Raw genomic sequence first — 15,626 nt, 5'->3', positions numbered from 1 at the left:
GAGTTTTACGTTTAAAAAGCTAATTTTCTGGCGGCATGGTACTTTGGTACACCATTACCCGTTTTTCTACATGTACTTAACAGATCAGTTCGGGTGGGTGGAGGGGGGGGGGGTGGGTTCAACTTCATTCACCACTGTCCGTACACTTTAGGTCAATTATCCAACCCGGTGTATACCTAGGTGTGACATTAATGTAGCTCTACACAATTGTGTTGGTGAGGTGGGGGGGGGGGGGGGATAACCAACTCAGAGTGAACATAGCGTCAGTTTTTAGATGACTGTTCTAAACATACATATATATTACACATATATATATATATATTACACAAATATATATTACAAAAATAGATTTAAATAAGTAGCAGTGGTATTATGACAATATTTTTTTTTACAGAGGGGTCCATGGGGGAGGTGGGTTGTAGCTGTTTCATATAATTTGTAATCGTAATCACTATCGCCCAAACTGTAAGAATACTACTACTTCATCGTGATGACGTCAAAATTTCCCCACCACTACGCAGTTTGCTCATAAGTAAATTTAAATAGAAGTGCCACATCAGTTGTATTTGTTTCTGTATTGTAATGTTTTTAAAATTAATCACACGATTCAAACTGTATATAAAGTGTGAAGTTTTATGTATAACATTTTCTAATTCAATTATACATTATACAGTTGCCTTAAACTTAACACCCCTCTTGCCAAGTGGTACTACCGTAGAGGTTTTTTAAACATTGCAATGCATCTTAATGGTTATTTTTAGAATAGCAAACTGATGCAGCTTTTAATACGTGTTGTAAACGTAGACACTACTAAACTAGTACAATAATGCTTAATTGCTGCATGAAAAGAAAGCTTGTGATTTACATAGATGTGTCGACCAAATTTTTTTTTAACAAATATCATTGTTTAAAACTTTGAGTTTAAAAAGTTTCCAAAAAGGCGCCACTTTGCTGAAAATGGCCAGAGGGGGAGCGGCCGCTCCCCCTGCTCCCCCCCTGCGTACGCTACTGATATGAACCTTTGTCCACTGAACTGAAATAGTAGTCAAACCGGAAATACAATAAAGTACCACGATATGATATTGTATGTTACTCAAGATATAGAAGTAATCTAACTATACAATATTTTATTTATATGTATTCGAAATTTTGCCTACCACAATATTAAAGAAATACAACTTCAAGGTAAAGGAAACCTTTATATAGTTGAAAGAACCTGCGTATCCAAATGTATACATATATTATGTATGATAGCAATATTTCTTCTACACAACACTTAGGAAGAAAACAAAAGCTGGATTGATCTACCCTAAACGATAAAAAGTTTTCATTTCAGTTCTGGTCTAATAGTCTAATCGTACTATAGAAATTTAAAAGTTTATTACAAAACCGCATGTTCTCAGAAAAATTACTTATATGAAAAGTATTTATCGGTACCCATTACACGTTAATTATAGGCCTATATTTTTAAAATGTTATACTTGTTTGAGGCATATATTTTATAATATTGTTATTGGTCAGAACGCAATATGCTTTACTACACGTGAACGATATAAGACAATTTACGGACGGAGTAGCCTAGCGGTAGAGAGCTAAACTGCTAACCCGAAAGCCTCGAATTCGAATCCTGAACAGCTAACATATCTTATAAACACGACGATTTCTTCTAAGCCTAATGCTGTATACACTATCCCATATGCTGAGGTCACAGAAACAAGTGAAATCTACACCAACTCACCGTGACCCACCAGGTCTGAAAGGAAACTTTACACATCTAATAAACCGGGAGCGATCTCCCCTATATTTTCTCGAATATCTATATATATAATTCTCTTCTTGGAGACGTTAGAAAACAAGCTGCAAGCGCGCCTTGCAGTCCCCTTTCTTCCTCTCTATCACTACCCCCCCCCCCCCCACCCCCCACCCCCACATGGTCTGGTTATTGTTTTACAGCAAATATTTTCAATGGCAGCATTGGTACTGTCGAATTTACAAAATACGAATTATTGAAAAGTAGAAAATAAAACAACTAAATAGCGGCGTATATTACGCCGCGGGTCGGCTCGTTCTTATATAAAACAACAGGGGATGGGAACTCGGGATAGAGTTATGATTTTTAATCCATTTTTAATACTTAAACTTTTAAAAATAGAATAGAATCTCATGTAAAAAAAATGAATTGCGCATCAAGCGAACGCCAAAACAAAATGTGCATAATAGTGCGCAATATTATTAGTACACTTTAAATTTACATGCGTTTTTTGAGAAGTCGGAAATAGTGTAAATTAGTACTTCCGGTAAACGGAAATTACTAAAAATTTGATAGAAGGCAGAAAATTAGATTTTTAACTTACATGTGAAATTTCATTTATCTATCTGAAATAGTACTCAAGTAATATGCTTTTGGAAAATTCAAAGTAGAAAAAGTTCCATTTCCGGTTATCGGAAGTTGATATAGATCTACGATTTTGATATAATACTTATATATGACATTTCATTAACCTAGTTCTAACGGTACTCAAGTTATCGTGTTTACACACACACACAGACATACGGACAAGATTGCAAAACTATTTTTTTCCGACTCAGGGAAGTGTAAAACGTCGAGATTTTCAAAACTCTCGATTTTTTTTGCACGATTACCAGACTTTCTCTATACTACGTATATACTAGAAAGTAAATAAACCGGGAGTGATCTCCCCTAAACTTTCTCGAATATTCTTATATAACTCGGAATATAGACATGGTTTATTTTTTAATTACTTAAACTTTTAAAAATAGAATAGAAACTCGTAGAAAAAAGAATTGCGCACCAAGCGAACGCCAAAACAAAATGTGAATAATAGTGCGCAATATTATTAGTACTCTTTAAATTTACATGCGTTTTTTGAGAAGTCGGAAATAGCGTAAATTAGTACTTCCGGTCAAACGGAAATTACTCAAAATTTGACAGAAGGTAGAGAATTAGATCTTTAACTGACATGTGAAATTTCATTTATCTATCTGAAATAGTACCCAAGTTATAGGCTTTTAAAAAATTCAAAGTAGAAAAAGTACCACTTCTGGTTATTGGAAATCGCTCAAAAGTTGATACGGATCTACGATTTTGATAAAATACTTATATATGAAATTTCATCAACCTAGATGTAACGGTACTCAAGTTATCGTGTTTACACACAGACAGACAGACACACACACACACACACACACAGACATACGGACAAGATTGCAAAATTATGTTTTTCCGTATCAGTGAAGTGTAAAACGTCGAGATTTGTAAAAATCTCGATTTTTTTTTTTGCACGATTCCAAGACTTTCTCTATACTTCGTATATACGAGAAAGTAAAAATGGCACTTAAAGCATTTTAATTCATATGTTTTGTTCAAAGTTAAAAGCTTGTTATTTTTTTTTTAAGTCTATTAATTTATAATATTGTTATTATTTCAGTATAGTAAAGTTTAAGTCTAGAATAATTCACTTCACGTACGATGTTGATGTCGTAATTGTGAAATACCACTCATATTTTGTGTTTATTGTTTACTTTTTCTTTCCAGTGTCGCCTTTCTTGATCTGGACGGCTATGTCGACTCGTGTCCAGATGTTGTGACCCTCTACGACGGTGACAGCAGTCGAGCTACCCCCATACAGCAGTTATGTAGGTACAAAACTGAAGCAGAGCTGAGAAGTTTACAGATTCGCTCCACGGGAAACAAAATGTTCGTGACGTTTACATCTGATGCCATGAATCAACGTCCAGGATTTCTGATTAATTTTAACACACATGGTAAAAATATTTTAAATATTTTATACACATTGCTTGTTTTATTTTCTAAATTGATTTTTAAATTGATTGGTCATTTGTTATGGTTTGCTATTTAACTCCACAACAGTCTGTCCCCAAATGATGTATGGCTTGACGAAATGTAACAACAGCTGCATTTGTAACGCAACCAACACAGCCTACTGCAATAATTTAAATGGGAAATGCTCCTGTAAATCTGGATGGAAGGCTGATAACTGTAATGAGGACATCAACGAATGCGCTGACCCACTGGTCGAAAGATGTCCCATTGACTACCAAACATGTGTCAACAACCCAGGTGGTTATTCTTGCGACTGCAAGCCGGGTCTTGTCAAAAACTCAAGTGGCGTTTGTGTTGGTAAGAAACTTTTGTTTGATGTTTTTGCTTAACTCAAACTACCTCACATTAATTTAAACTTCTAAGATTAGTACATGTAATGCATTGAAAAAAATGCCTTCTTTTTAAAACTAAACCGAAAATACAACTTTAGTATGTTAGTAGTTAGGGCTTAGAGATTTTGTTAGGCAACTCACGGCGATGAAACGATTCAAGCATGTGCACCTTAAATCTAACAATCCTATTGAGATTATAGATAAATTTAAGCCAAGTGTATTTCGCTTCGGGCACATTAAATTAATATTTTTTGTTCTTATACAATAACAATTGATTGTTTCATCCAATGAGTATTTAAGTTTTTTTTAAAATGTAAAGTGTATACTAATTGCACATTTTTATTTACCTTGATTCCTCGTCCGTTATTTTTTCTTCGTACTTGATTCGTAATAGTTCGCCTATGTTTTAATCGTGATATGTAAATCAAGACACAAAGACAATGTTGGGCGACATCAATTGCAATATAATAATCGTTTAATTAATTAAAAAAAAATTAATAGCCATATAAAGTACGAAACTTTTCGCGCTATTTCACACAAGTTCGTGGTTATGCGCAGATGTTTGGCTCAAGCAATTGATACTCTTTCGAACTAAAATTAATAAAGAGGGAGTGATCTCCCCTACAGTTTCTCGAGTATTTTTATATAAAACTTATAAGTGAAATTTTGTTTTTCTATCTAAAACAGTACTTTTCCTCATCTTCTTCGTACTTAATTTTGGTGTTGGAGGGGATCCCCCTCCAACACAAATAAGGATACTTGTCAACTGGTTATGCGCCATTGAGGCCATTGACTCCGATTTCAGCCTGCTCTTCTTTTTGGATTTGCTTCCATAGCCTTTGTCCAACCAAGAACAAACTACAAGGCAGCAGTTGTTTGATTTTGGAGTTTTCTCTCCTAGAAGAGTGGCTGTCCCCATCTAACGAGGGTTCGAACTCAAGACTTTTCGATTTAGCAGCTTTGAGCTTTATAGGCTTTTGAAAAACCAAAAGTAGAATAAGTTCCACTTCTTGTTATCGGAAATTGCTAAAAGTTGACACAGAATTACAAATTTGATATACATATATTTGAAATTTCATCAACTTAGCTGCAATGGTACTTAAGTTATCGTGTTCACAGACATGTACACACATACAAAAACATACACACACAGACATAAGGAAAAAATTGCAAACTATATTTTCCGACTCAGCGAGGTGTAATACGTCGAGATTTATTTATTTTTTGCACGATTACATCGTAGCAACGGTATTTAATATATATTATATTGACCTACTTTTTCTATTGTGTTACTTAAAATATGGCTTATTATTATGCATTTAAAGAAAATTATTTAACTTTCTTCTTGTTAGTACTATCTCTTCGTTTAGTAATTAAAGAGCTTCTGTCATTTTCTGTTAACATCTGCCAAGTGGCTTTTATTCCGATTTGACCAATGTCACTTTATATTGACGATCCATTCCAGGACAGATTATGTTTTTTTTTTTATGTGTCGGCGTTTTCGTAACATGTTTCGTATAACAAATCCGTGTAATCAGACAAGAACCACACACACTCACACACACCTATATATATATATATATATATATATATATATATATATATATATATATATATATATATATATATATATATATATATATATATATATAAATATATATATATATATATATATATATATATATATATATATATATATATATGTACATATATATATATATATATATATATGTACATATATGTACATATATGTACATATATATATATATGTACATATATATATATATATATATATATATATATATATATATATATATATATATATATATATATATATATATATATATATATATATATATATATATATATATATATATATATATATATATATATATATATTGTTTCAACAGCTAAGCCAAGTTCTGGCTGTACGAGGCAATGTTCCCACTTGTGTGGGGTTACAGATAACCTGACTCAAATTTGTTACTGCCCAAACTACATGATGCTTAGTGGGCTGACTTGTATTGGTAAGAACAAAAAAATATATACATTAGTTTTTATTTATAGTAATTAGTTAGTCAAATATAATACTATGATGGTATTTGAAAGTTTTCAATACGAAGTTAAAGAAGGAGTGATCACCCTTAAACTTTCTTGAATATTCTTATGTAACAGAATTGGGGGATGGCGACTCCGAATATAGTCATGCTTTTTAATCAATTTTTAAATGCTCAAAGTTTTTAAAATAGAAAGAAGCTCGTAGAAAACAATTGAATGCCGAGTGAACAGCAACCAATGCCTGTATAATAATGCGAATAATTAGTACTTTATAAATAAATTCGTGTGTTGTTTTTTTTTTTTTGAGAAATCGGAAAAAGCGAAAAGTAATATTTACGGTCACGTGAAATTAATTGAAGAAAGAAGTGTTTGTGATTTCCATGAAATAGTAAGTTGGGTTTCAAATAATTGTATAGTTTTGGATTGTATTTTATTACTTAGACTTGTTGGCTTTTAGAAGGTTTTAGATTGATTAAAAGTTGTATTAGTTTCAGATGGTCTTCGTATTTATATTTAACCCTAGACATTAGATTTCGAGGCTACGAAGAGATTTTGTTTTTAGTAATCTTTTTTAGTTTCGTATAGTTCATCAGTATAGAACCATCCCAAAAGAATCCGGGTGTTGTGTAATATTTACCAGTGGTAGAGTTACGTAGCTTACCTATATCATGAAATTTCATCAACCTAGCTTTAACAGTACTCAAGTTATCGTGTTCAATGGCACATACACACACACAGAGATATGGACAAAATTGCAATACTAAGATTACCAACTCAGGGAGGTACAGAACGTCGAGATATGTGAAAATCGCGATTTAATTTTTTTCTCACGATGCTTCCTCTATTCTATGTATACGAGAAAGTAAAGAAAATATGATTTCAACAAATCTAATTTATAAAGTTCAATTCTGTATGTTTGTTAGTGGAGAACCGCAAATTCCAAAGTAATATAAGAATATAACAGACTTCTTCGTCATAGTATTAACATCTAAATTAATGATTTAAAAATTAATATTGAAGGTGTTGTAAAACGATTTTCATTTTTCTAACTAAAAGTGATAATTGTTGGCATATCCATGAAACACATTTGTATAAAATTATCACCAATCATACTAATTCTTATTGTGTCTAAAAATTATTTATATTTAATCTTTGAGCGATTATTTTTTCCCTTGATAAATTAGGAAAACAAAAGCTACCTCCATTTAAGAAAACATTACTTTTTATCACTTTGCTTTGGTGTTGGAAAAGAAAATTACATAATTAGTGGGGATTAATTCAGTGCAATGTTATAGGTATTTTAAATACTGCTGTTTATTTATTTTATACACTGACCTCACTATTTAGTAATTATTTTTTAATCAATAAACAGTTAAGAAGCCTGCTCCTAAATGTCCTTCTTTCCGTTTGCGGATAAGCTTGGGGTAATATAATTGTTCACGGTTTGATTTGGCACCTGGGCTATCCTATGAGCGCTATGGTGCATAATTTCGCTTTAAGCAGTGCGATAGACTATGGATAAGAAATGTTAAAATAGTCTTTAAGTTAATCAAATCCGGGCGTCCTCCGGCACTCCGACAGGGTGTTGTTTGGCGCCCGGGGCGTTTCCGTATTAGCTATGGCGCCTGCCATCATTAAAGTGAGTGCACAAGACTACGAATAAGTTGGGGTACTATAGTCCTTTACTAAGCTAAAACAGGCGGTTCCGCCGGCGCTCAAACATGGTGCGATTTTTGGCCCCAGGCTAGACTGTGAGCACTTTGCGTTTAGTTTATGTTCGCGTTTGTGTTTTCTTTGTGTTTGGGTTGGGTTTGCATTTGTGGTTGGGTTTGTGTTTGCATTTTTGTTTGTGTTTTTATTTGTAATTGTGCTTGCGTTTGTGTTATGTTTGCATTTTTTGTGTTTTGCCTTTGGTTGGTTGTGGTTAGGGTGGGCAAAGCCGGGTATATGCTGATTACTAAACACACATGTCATGGCCCTTTACAGATAGGTTTTTCAAGAGGCCAGTGCAGGGCCTCACCGGTACGACTAGTTTTAATAATAAAGACGAAGGGCGACACAAACTATGTTGAGAGATATGACTGCACAAAATTAGACTATAATTCAGTTGGTTATGTATTTATACATAATCTGTTATAACAAAAAACCTGTTGTTGTTGTTGCTTTGCATGTATAACACGCATAATATGTTAAGCGCGCTTGAACTATAGATTTTTTTTTCAAAAAGTTATATTTACATAGTACGTAAAAGACATGGACATGCTTGTTGTAATTTAAGACCTAGAGTAAATGTGAGGCGTTGAAGATCGTCACTTTGTAATTTACAATTGGCGGTTTAAAAATTAAGTTGTCAAGTAAGCCTACCCTTCTAAAAATGTTGTGATATCATTATTCATATGTACAATATAAATGTAAGTTTTTTTTTCATTAACATATATTACAATATATATGTAACACTTTTAGAATTATATATTATTCAACATCGGCAGTCTTCAGATATAGGTGATCAATTTAAAGACTACGAGTTAAAAACTAAAGTACTACTGAAAAGGACCTATTTAAAAAAATAATTAACCATTAATATTATTAAGAGCCTAGGCCTACCGGTATTTAATTTGATTATATTATTATAAAACATATAGCTAATATGCATTTTTTGGGAATTACGTTTAAAACAATCAGATTAGTTTGAAAATTTAATTTCTTCCTGACTAACGAGTTTTCGAATTTTAAGCGAGAAAGACCGAGACTTAAAAGCCCTATTTCAAACTCTCATTTGCTTTTTCGTTGAAAATAATTTTCTTTTAAATTTGCAGCATGTCCAAGAATGACATACGGCAGTAACTGTTCAAGAACGTGCAACTGTGACGCTACTCACACGACAGAGTGTGACAGAGTGACTGGACAATGCATCTGTGCGACAGGATGGTCAGGAGCTACCTGTGGACAAGACGTGAACGAATGCCAGTTGAGTCAATACTTGAGTACCTGCAACTCAGCCTACAACCAGGTCTGTGTCAACACTCTAGGAAGTTACAGATGTGAATGTCGCGACGGGTTCGTCAACAAAACAGTTGGTGGTCCTTGTGAAAGAAAAGGTGCGAAACAAATTTTATTCATTTTCTGTTATCTTATTTTAAAATGTCGATGCCATTAAAAATGCATCTTCATTTTTTATACTTGCTCGTATTAGAACAATTGTAAAGACATTTTTGACAATTAAATACAGTATGCTCACTGACTGTAATATACATAGTTAAAAACGGAAATTTTTAAATAAGCTTTGTATTAGTTATGAGATTATTATAAAGTGACATACAATGTCGCTATTTAACGCTAATTTAAGAAATAAAAAACTATATATATATATATATATATATATATATATATATATATATATATATATATATATATATATAAGCAGTTGCGTAATATTTTATATTAGTTTGTCCATTTGTGACTACTACGTTGGTTACAAAACAACATGTTTTTATCAATGTCACTTCATGTTGACAACTCATATTCTATTTTAGTCGCACCAGCTACATTACAACTTGTTTTTATCACAATTACAAAAAAACCTCGGTTAACTTTTGGGTCAGTTGTAGGTTAGATAAGAATATGCTTGAATAGTGTAGAATGTAGGGAAGATGCGTGTGTGAGTTGAGTTAACCTCGGTGTTTTTGTATTGTTATCCCAAAGTAGAGTGCGGTATAAAAGCCGAAGTGAACAATTGTAAGGGTCTTGTTAGTTATGGTTAGGGTGGAGGGCTTGTAGTGTAAAAGTAGAGATGAGAAGTTAAATAAAGGATTGAATCGTGCATGGTTTTGGAGTTGATTATGTCTGAAAATTATTTACATATAGCACTCATTACGTCCCTTGACAAATTAGGAAAACACAATTACTTCCATTTTTAAAAAAACATTACATAGTGGGGGAAAATTTACTTTTTATTACTTTGTTTTGGTGTTGGGGAAAAAAACATAATTAGCGAGGATTGACCAAGTGCAATGTGGTAGCTTTTTTAAGTACTGCCTTTTATTTATTTTATACACTTGACGTACTGTTTACTAATTATCTTTTAAAATCAATTACAGTTAAAAAGCCAGCTCCTAAATGTCTTCTATGTTTACTACTTTCCGTTTGCTGATAAGCTCGGGGTTTTATAATTGTTCACTAAATTATATATATATATATATATATATATATATATATATATATATATATATATATATATATATATATAGGCTGTGATTACAATATAACTGCCACATCAAGTTCCATACAATCACCAAATTACCCAAACGCCTACTGGGCAAATGCTGCTTGTTCTTGGATTATTCAGACAGACACGGCCTCAACTATATCTGTCAGGTAAGTTTCCATTTTTTTTTTTTCAATCAGTTCTGAATGCAAAAATACAAACGCGAATAAACTCTGTACAGCGTTTTTGAGATAAAGTAACATATTATAAATTGTCTACATTCAAGAATTATTGATTTAAATTGTGACAACGAGGACAACATAAAACAAATACTTCCCGGTTGTAACAGATAATTCATTTATCTAACCTAGCTTCTCGCAATTTCAAACGGAATCTGGACGCGACAATGTTTACTTTTATGATGGCCAGAACAGCGGTGCTAGACTACTTGCGTTGTTTAGTGGTTTTAAAACATTTACTGAACCAATACGATCGACCGGACGCAGCATGTATATCAGATTTACGTCGGATTCATGGGCTCAGTACAATGGGTTTAATGGAAACTACACCAAAAGCTGTGAGTACAAATTTAATCTACATGACATTTTAATTTTATTTAAACTGGCAAACAATTGGTACTGCTGGAAAGATAAAAAGGTTGTTAAGGAGTTGACATGAAATTTTATAGTTAAATTTCGATGTAGTACATGAAAATTGATTAAATTGAACCAGTGGCGGAACTAGAAAAAAAGGGCCACCCCGCAAAAAATTGTTTGGTCCCCCATTTATATATATATATATATATATATATATATATATATATATATATATATATATATATATATATATATACATATATATATACATATAAATTAAAGTCGGCTGTGGTCCCCTAAACGGCCTCCCCCCCCCGCATTGCGGGGTCTGGCGGCACTATAGTTCGGCCCCTGAATTGCACGAATTCTCACATTTTCAGCATATCCTCAAGGCTGTAGTAACACTGTTGTAGCACAAGAACAGACTCAGACAACCTTTGGTACGAGCTTTACTAGTGGAAATCCATCAACGGTTAAACGGATCTTCTGCTATTGGTCTATCAGTGCACCACCCAACACAATTTTATCTTTGAAGTAAATATTTGGATTGTTTATGCATTATTAACAGCTTAGCTATTTTAAAGTCGGGAATTTAAAGAATTATCCCTTTGCCGTTCGTTCACAAATACACAAAGACACATACAAACATGGACACACATACACACACATACGCCATGAAAGCTTGCTTATCTTATTTAGCAAATAAAAACAAAGTGTAAATCTGCATATTATTACGCCATATTCCTGTGTTTGTAATCAGTGGCGTAGGCAGGGGTGATAGAGGGGGGGGGGGTCCAACCATGAACCTATAAAATGATTTTTGTTTTATGTTAAGTAACATCTATTGAATTGTGTCTCTATTATTAAAAGCTTGAACTCTAAACACTTAGGCCAGATCGCAGCCTCTAGATTTCTAGAACAACAATATATACCATTGTAATGAGAATAGCCTGAAGATATACGTAACGATTTAAAAAAACAATGATAGTGCTAAATTAATTTATAATAATCCGGAACGCAGTAAACCAAGGGAAAGCTGACAAATGTTAGATCAGTGAAGGTTTGTCGAAGGGGAGGGGTGAGCTGAACCCCACCCCCCAAAAGTCGATCCTGCTACGCAACTCTTTAAATTGACATTAAAGTTCAATAGATAATTAATTTTAATAATCATAACGAGATGCTTAAAATATATGTTCAAAGTAAGCTAAAACATTACATTTCTTGTGAATTTTAGATGAATTTGCTTTAATGTTCTCAATTTGTAAACAGTTTTGTGTCAGTATCAACTGATCCATCCAGCAAATCATTTGTAGCAGTTTATCAAGGAACGTATGCCAGCAACACAGCATTTAAAAAATACTACGGCACGCAAACACCAGGAGTGATACGCATTCAGGGACCTAATGCGTACATAGTGTATCAATCGGAAGAAGACACACCAAGAACAGGTTTTCTAGCCAAAGTTAACTGTAAGCAAAAAATTTTGAAAATCAAATATATTATATATATATATGTATATATATGTATATATATATATATATATATATATATATATATATATATATATATATATATATATATATACACGGTTATGAATGATGAGGCGAAGACACAATCTCAAGGTCAAACATTTTCAGCTCCTAGGTAGATTTGTTTTTTTAAATAGCGAGGCAAAACAAATTATTTGATTACAATCTGACAGTTATTTTTTATTACATTGTTACACGTAAAGTCAGGTTTTCAACCCATTTTCAATGGATATTGTATTTAAATTCGCCAACTATGGGACATCCATGCATTGAAGTGAAATAAATTAGAGCAAAGGGCGTTGCTCATCTAGTAATAAAATAATAAAGACACACTCCTTTGTTATAAATTGACTGTCATGCTAATAATGTTTTTTTTTTAAGGGGGCAGTATCACCCAGACTAAGGGAGTAAAACAAAAATATTCACACAAAAAAACTATTCGACATACATATGTCAAAATTGTACAGCAGTAGTAACGTTTCTTCTGCTATAATACAGTATATAAATTGTTGGGTATATGTATAGCAACATATTTTCAAAAAATTATTTTGTTAATATTTTATTACATTTTGAATTTTTTTGTAAACAATTTTCCGAAACCATAAGTAAAGTACTTAAAATTTGGTATAAACCTTCCTTGCGTTAATGGCTATCGTCGGAACTAAAATCACAGCAATCTAATGAGGGATAAATTTTTGTCACGGCATGTAGGCTTAATTAAATTACGCCCCTTCTATAACACCTTAATTTTAGAACAAAGCTTTCAGAGGGCAAAACAAATCACACATCTCATAGATAACAACAACCAAGAGACGACTGACCCTGAAAAAATTCAATCAATATTTAGAGACTATTATACGCAACTGTATAAGTTCGAAGAGACAAACACAGACATACAAGACAAATACCTTAAGTTTATTAAACCATTACATGACAGCGACAAAATTAATATTGACACCCCCTTTCAGCCAGTCGACATAACCAAAGCCATACTGAAATTAAATTCAAATAAATCGCCAGGGCCGGACGGCCTGACAAGCGAATTTTTTAAAGCCTTTTCAACCGACCTAACTCCCCTCCTTTTAGTAGCTACCTTTAGAGAAATGTTTCTGCTAGAACAATGCCAGGAAAATTTCAACAGATCATACATAACATTAATACGCAAACCCAAAACCGATCCTAAACAAACCCAAAACTATAGACCTATTTCTCTCCTAAACACTGATTACAAAATCCTATCCAAAGCTCTAGTCTCCAAAATTGAACCGCACTTGCATAAAATTATAAATGTAGACCAACAATGCAACATCACAGGTAGGAACATACAAAATCACAATCACTTAATTAGAGACATCATCCACTACACACACGAGAAAAACACACAAGCATGCATACTCAGTTTAGACCAAGAAAAAGCCTTCGACCGGGTAGCTCACAAATACCTTCACAAAACTTAGAAGCAAACAATTTAGGACAATACTTTACGACATGGATAAAAATAATCTATTTTAATGCACATAGTCACTTACTGATAAACCATAATATTTCCCAACCCTTTAGAATAAAAAAATCAGTCAGACAAGGCTGTCCCCTATCTCCAATCCTTTATATACTAACACTCGAACCCCTTTTAGAATGCATTAGAAACGCTAGAGACATTAGAGGAATCGACATCCCAAATCAATTAAACAAAAAAATTCTAGCGTACGCTGATGATACAGCTTTTACGCTCCAAACCGAAAAATCTATCATACTAATAACAGACATGTTCCTTGACTTTGGGCTGGGTAGCGGGTCAAAAATTAACCTAATGAAAACCAAAATTATGGGACTTGGACGGTGGATCAACAAACCCAATTACCCACTAAACATGCTAGGTACCAACAAACTAAAACTTTACGGCATAACCCACTATAGTAACCCACACACCAACAACGATGATGAATGGAAACAAGTCTTAAGCAAAATCCAAAACACCATAGCACTTTATAAATTTAGCTCAACAACAATTTTTGCTAGGTCATCTATTATTAATAGGTATGTCATCCCAAAAATCACCTATATAGCCACGGCTAAAACAATCCCAAAGCCAACAATTAAACATCTGAATAAAATCATTAGAGAGTACATATTTCAGACCACAATTTCAAACATTAGCCACAACACTTTAGTACAAAACAAACTTCATGGAGGAATAAACCTGCACGATATACAGACCAAAATCAATACATTCAGACTAACACACATTAGCAGAATAATTAGCCAACCAAACTTTCACCCTCTAGCTCACTACTATATAGGCATTCAGCTAAACAAACTTACAAAAATCAATAATACAACTCCACATTACATAGGAGGAAAACTCAGTCCCTTTTACACAGAATGTTTACAAATATTAAAAACAAACGAAAAACTTGTTCACAAAATGTCACAAAACATTTACAAAAAGTTAGTGCAAAAGCTCTCAACTCCACTATACAACAGAATTCAATGGTGTAGGAGATACGCTCTAACAGACACAATGGACACCTTCAGAAACCTACACCTCAAAACCATCACACCCAAAGCCAGGGAAATAACTTACAGACTCATCTACAATTCAACACCCCTAGCAAAACAACAGAAACCATTTTGCCCACTATGCAGACAAAACACACCCGAAACCGAAACGCACATCTATTTAGAATGCCCCACCATACAAAACATGAAAAAGACGCTAGAAAACAAAATAACAAAAAACGAGACCTACAATATCGATATAGTCATAACTCTAAACAAAATCCCAATACAAAGAGATAGGACGGACCTAGAGCAAAAAGCAAGGACGGTAGCTATATATAGACAGACTATTTGGAACAGCAGAATAAAAGCAAAACACGACAAGGTACAGTTCACGGGACACGTACTAGACTTGATTTACCGTAGACGACTCGACAATGACAGCACTCAAACACATATACCATAATTAACAACACCAAAACGTAAAGAACATATTACACTGCTTTTGCCACCTGGAACGCCTAATCGAACTGACACATTCCC

General features: G+C 33.2%; 1 protein-coding gene and 1 long non-coding RNA gene across 2 annotated transcripts in view; both read left to right on the top strand.

The window, feature by feature from the left end:
- The first annotated feature begins 3,642 nt into the window (after positions 1 to 3,642).
- Positions 3,643 to 9,199, top strand: LOC131942956 (uncharacterized). Its single transcript, XR_009386831.1, has 4 exons — positions 3,643 to 3,786; positions 3,893 to 4,162; positions 6,108 to 6,224; positions 9,072 to 9,199. It is a non-coding gene; the product is annotated as an uncharacterized LOC131942956 (long non-coding RNA).
- A 1,405-nt stretch (positions 9,200 to 10,604) lies between these two features.
- LOC131942949 (mucin-like protein) overlaps positions 10,605 to 15,626 on the top strand; it is a 44,781-nt gene continuing 39,759 nt past the window's right edge. The window contains exons 1-4 of the mRNA XM_059302919.1: positions 10,605 to 10,629; positions 10,831 to 11,036; positions 11,436 to 11,589; positions 12,325 to 12,524. Coding sequence (XP_059158902.1) covers positions 10,967 to 11,036; positions 11,436 to 11,589; positions 12,325 to 12,524 — 424 coding nt within the window. The 5' untranslated portion in view covers positions 10,605 to 10,629; positions 10,831 to 10,966. The remainder of the gene's footprint in view (positions 10,630 to 10,830; positions 11,037 to 11,435; positions 11,590 to 12,324; positions 12,525 to 15,626) is intronic.

This window comes from Physella acuta, unplaced genomic scaffold (assembly GCF_028476545.2).
Source record: "Physella acuta isolate Inbredline_101_S28 unplaced genomic scaffold, ASM2847654v3 ptg000435l, whole genome shotgun sequence".
In the NCBI taxonomy this organism is placed as follows: Eukaryota; Metazoa; Mollusca; class Gastropoda; family Physidae; genus Physella; species Physella acuta.
This window is presented reverse-complemented; position numbering and strand designations above follow the sequence as displayed.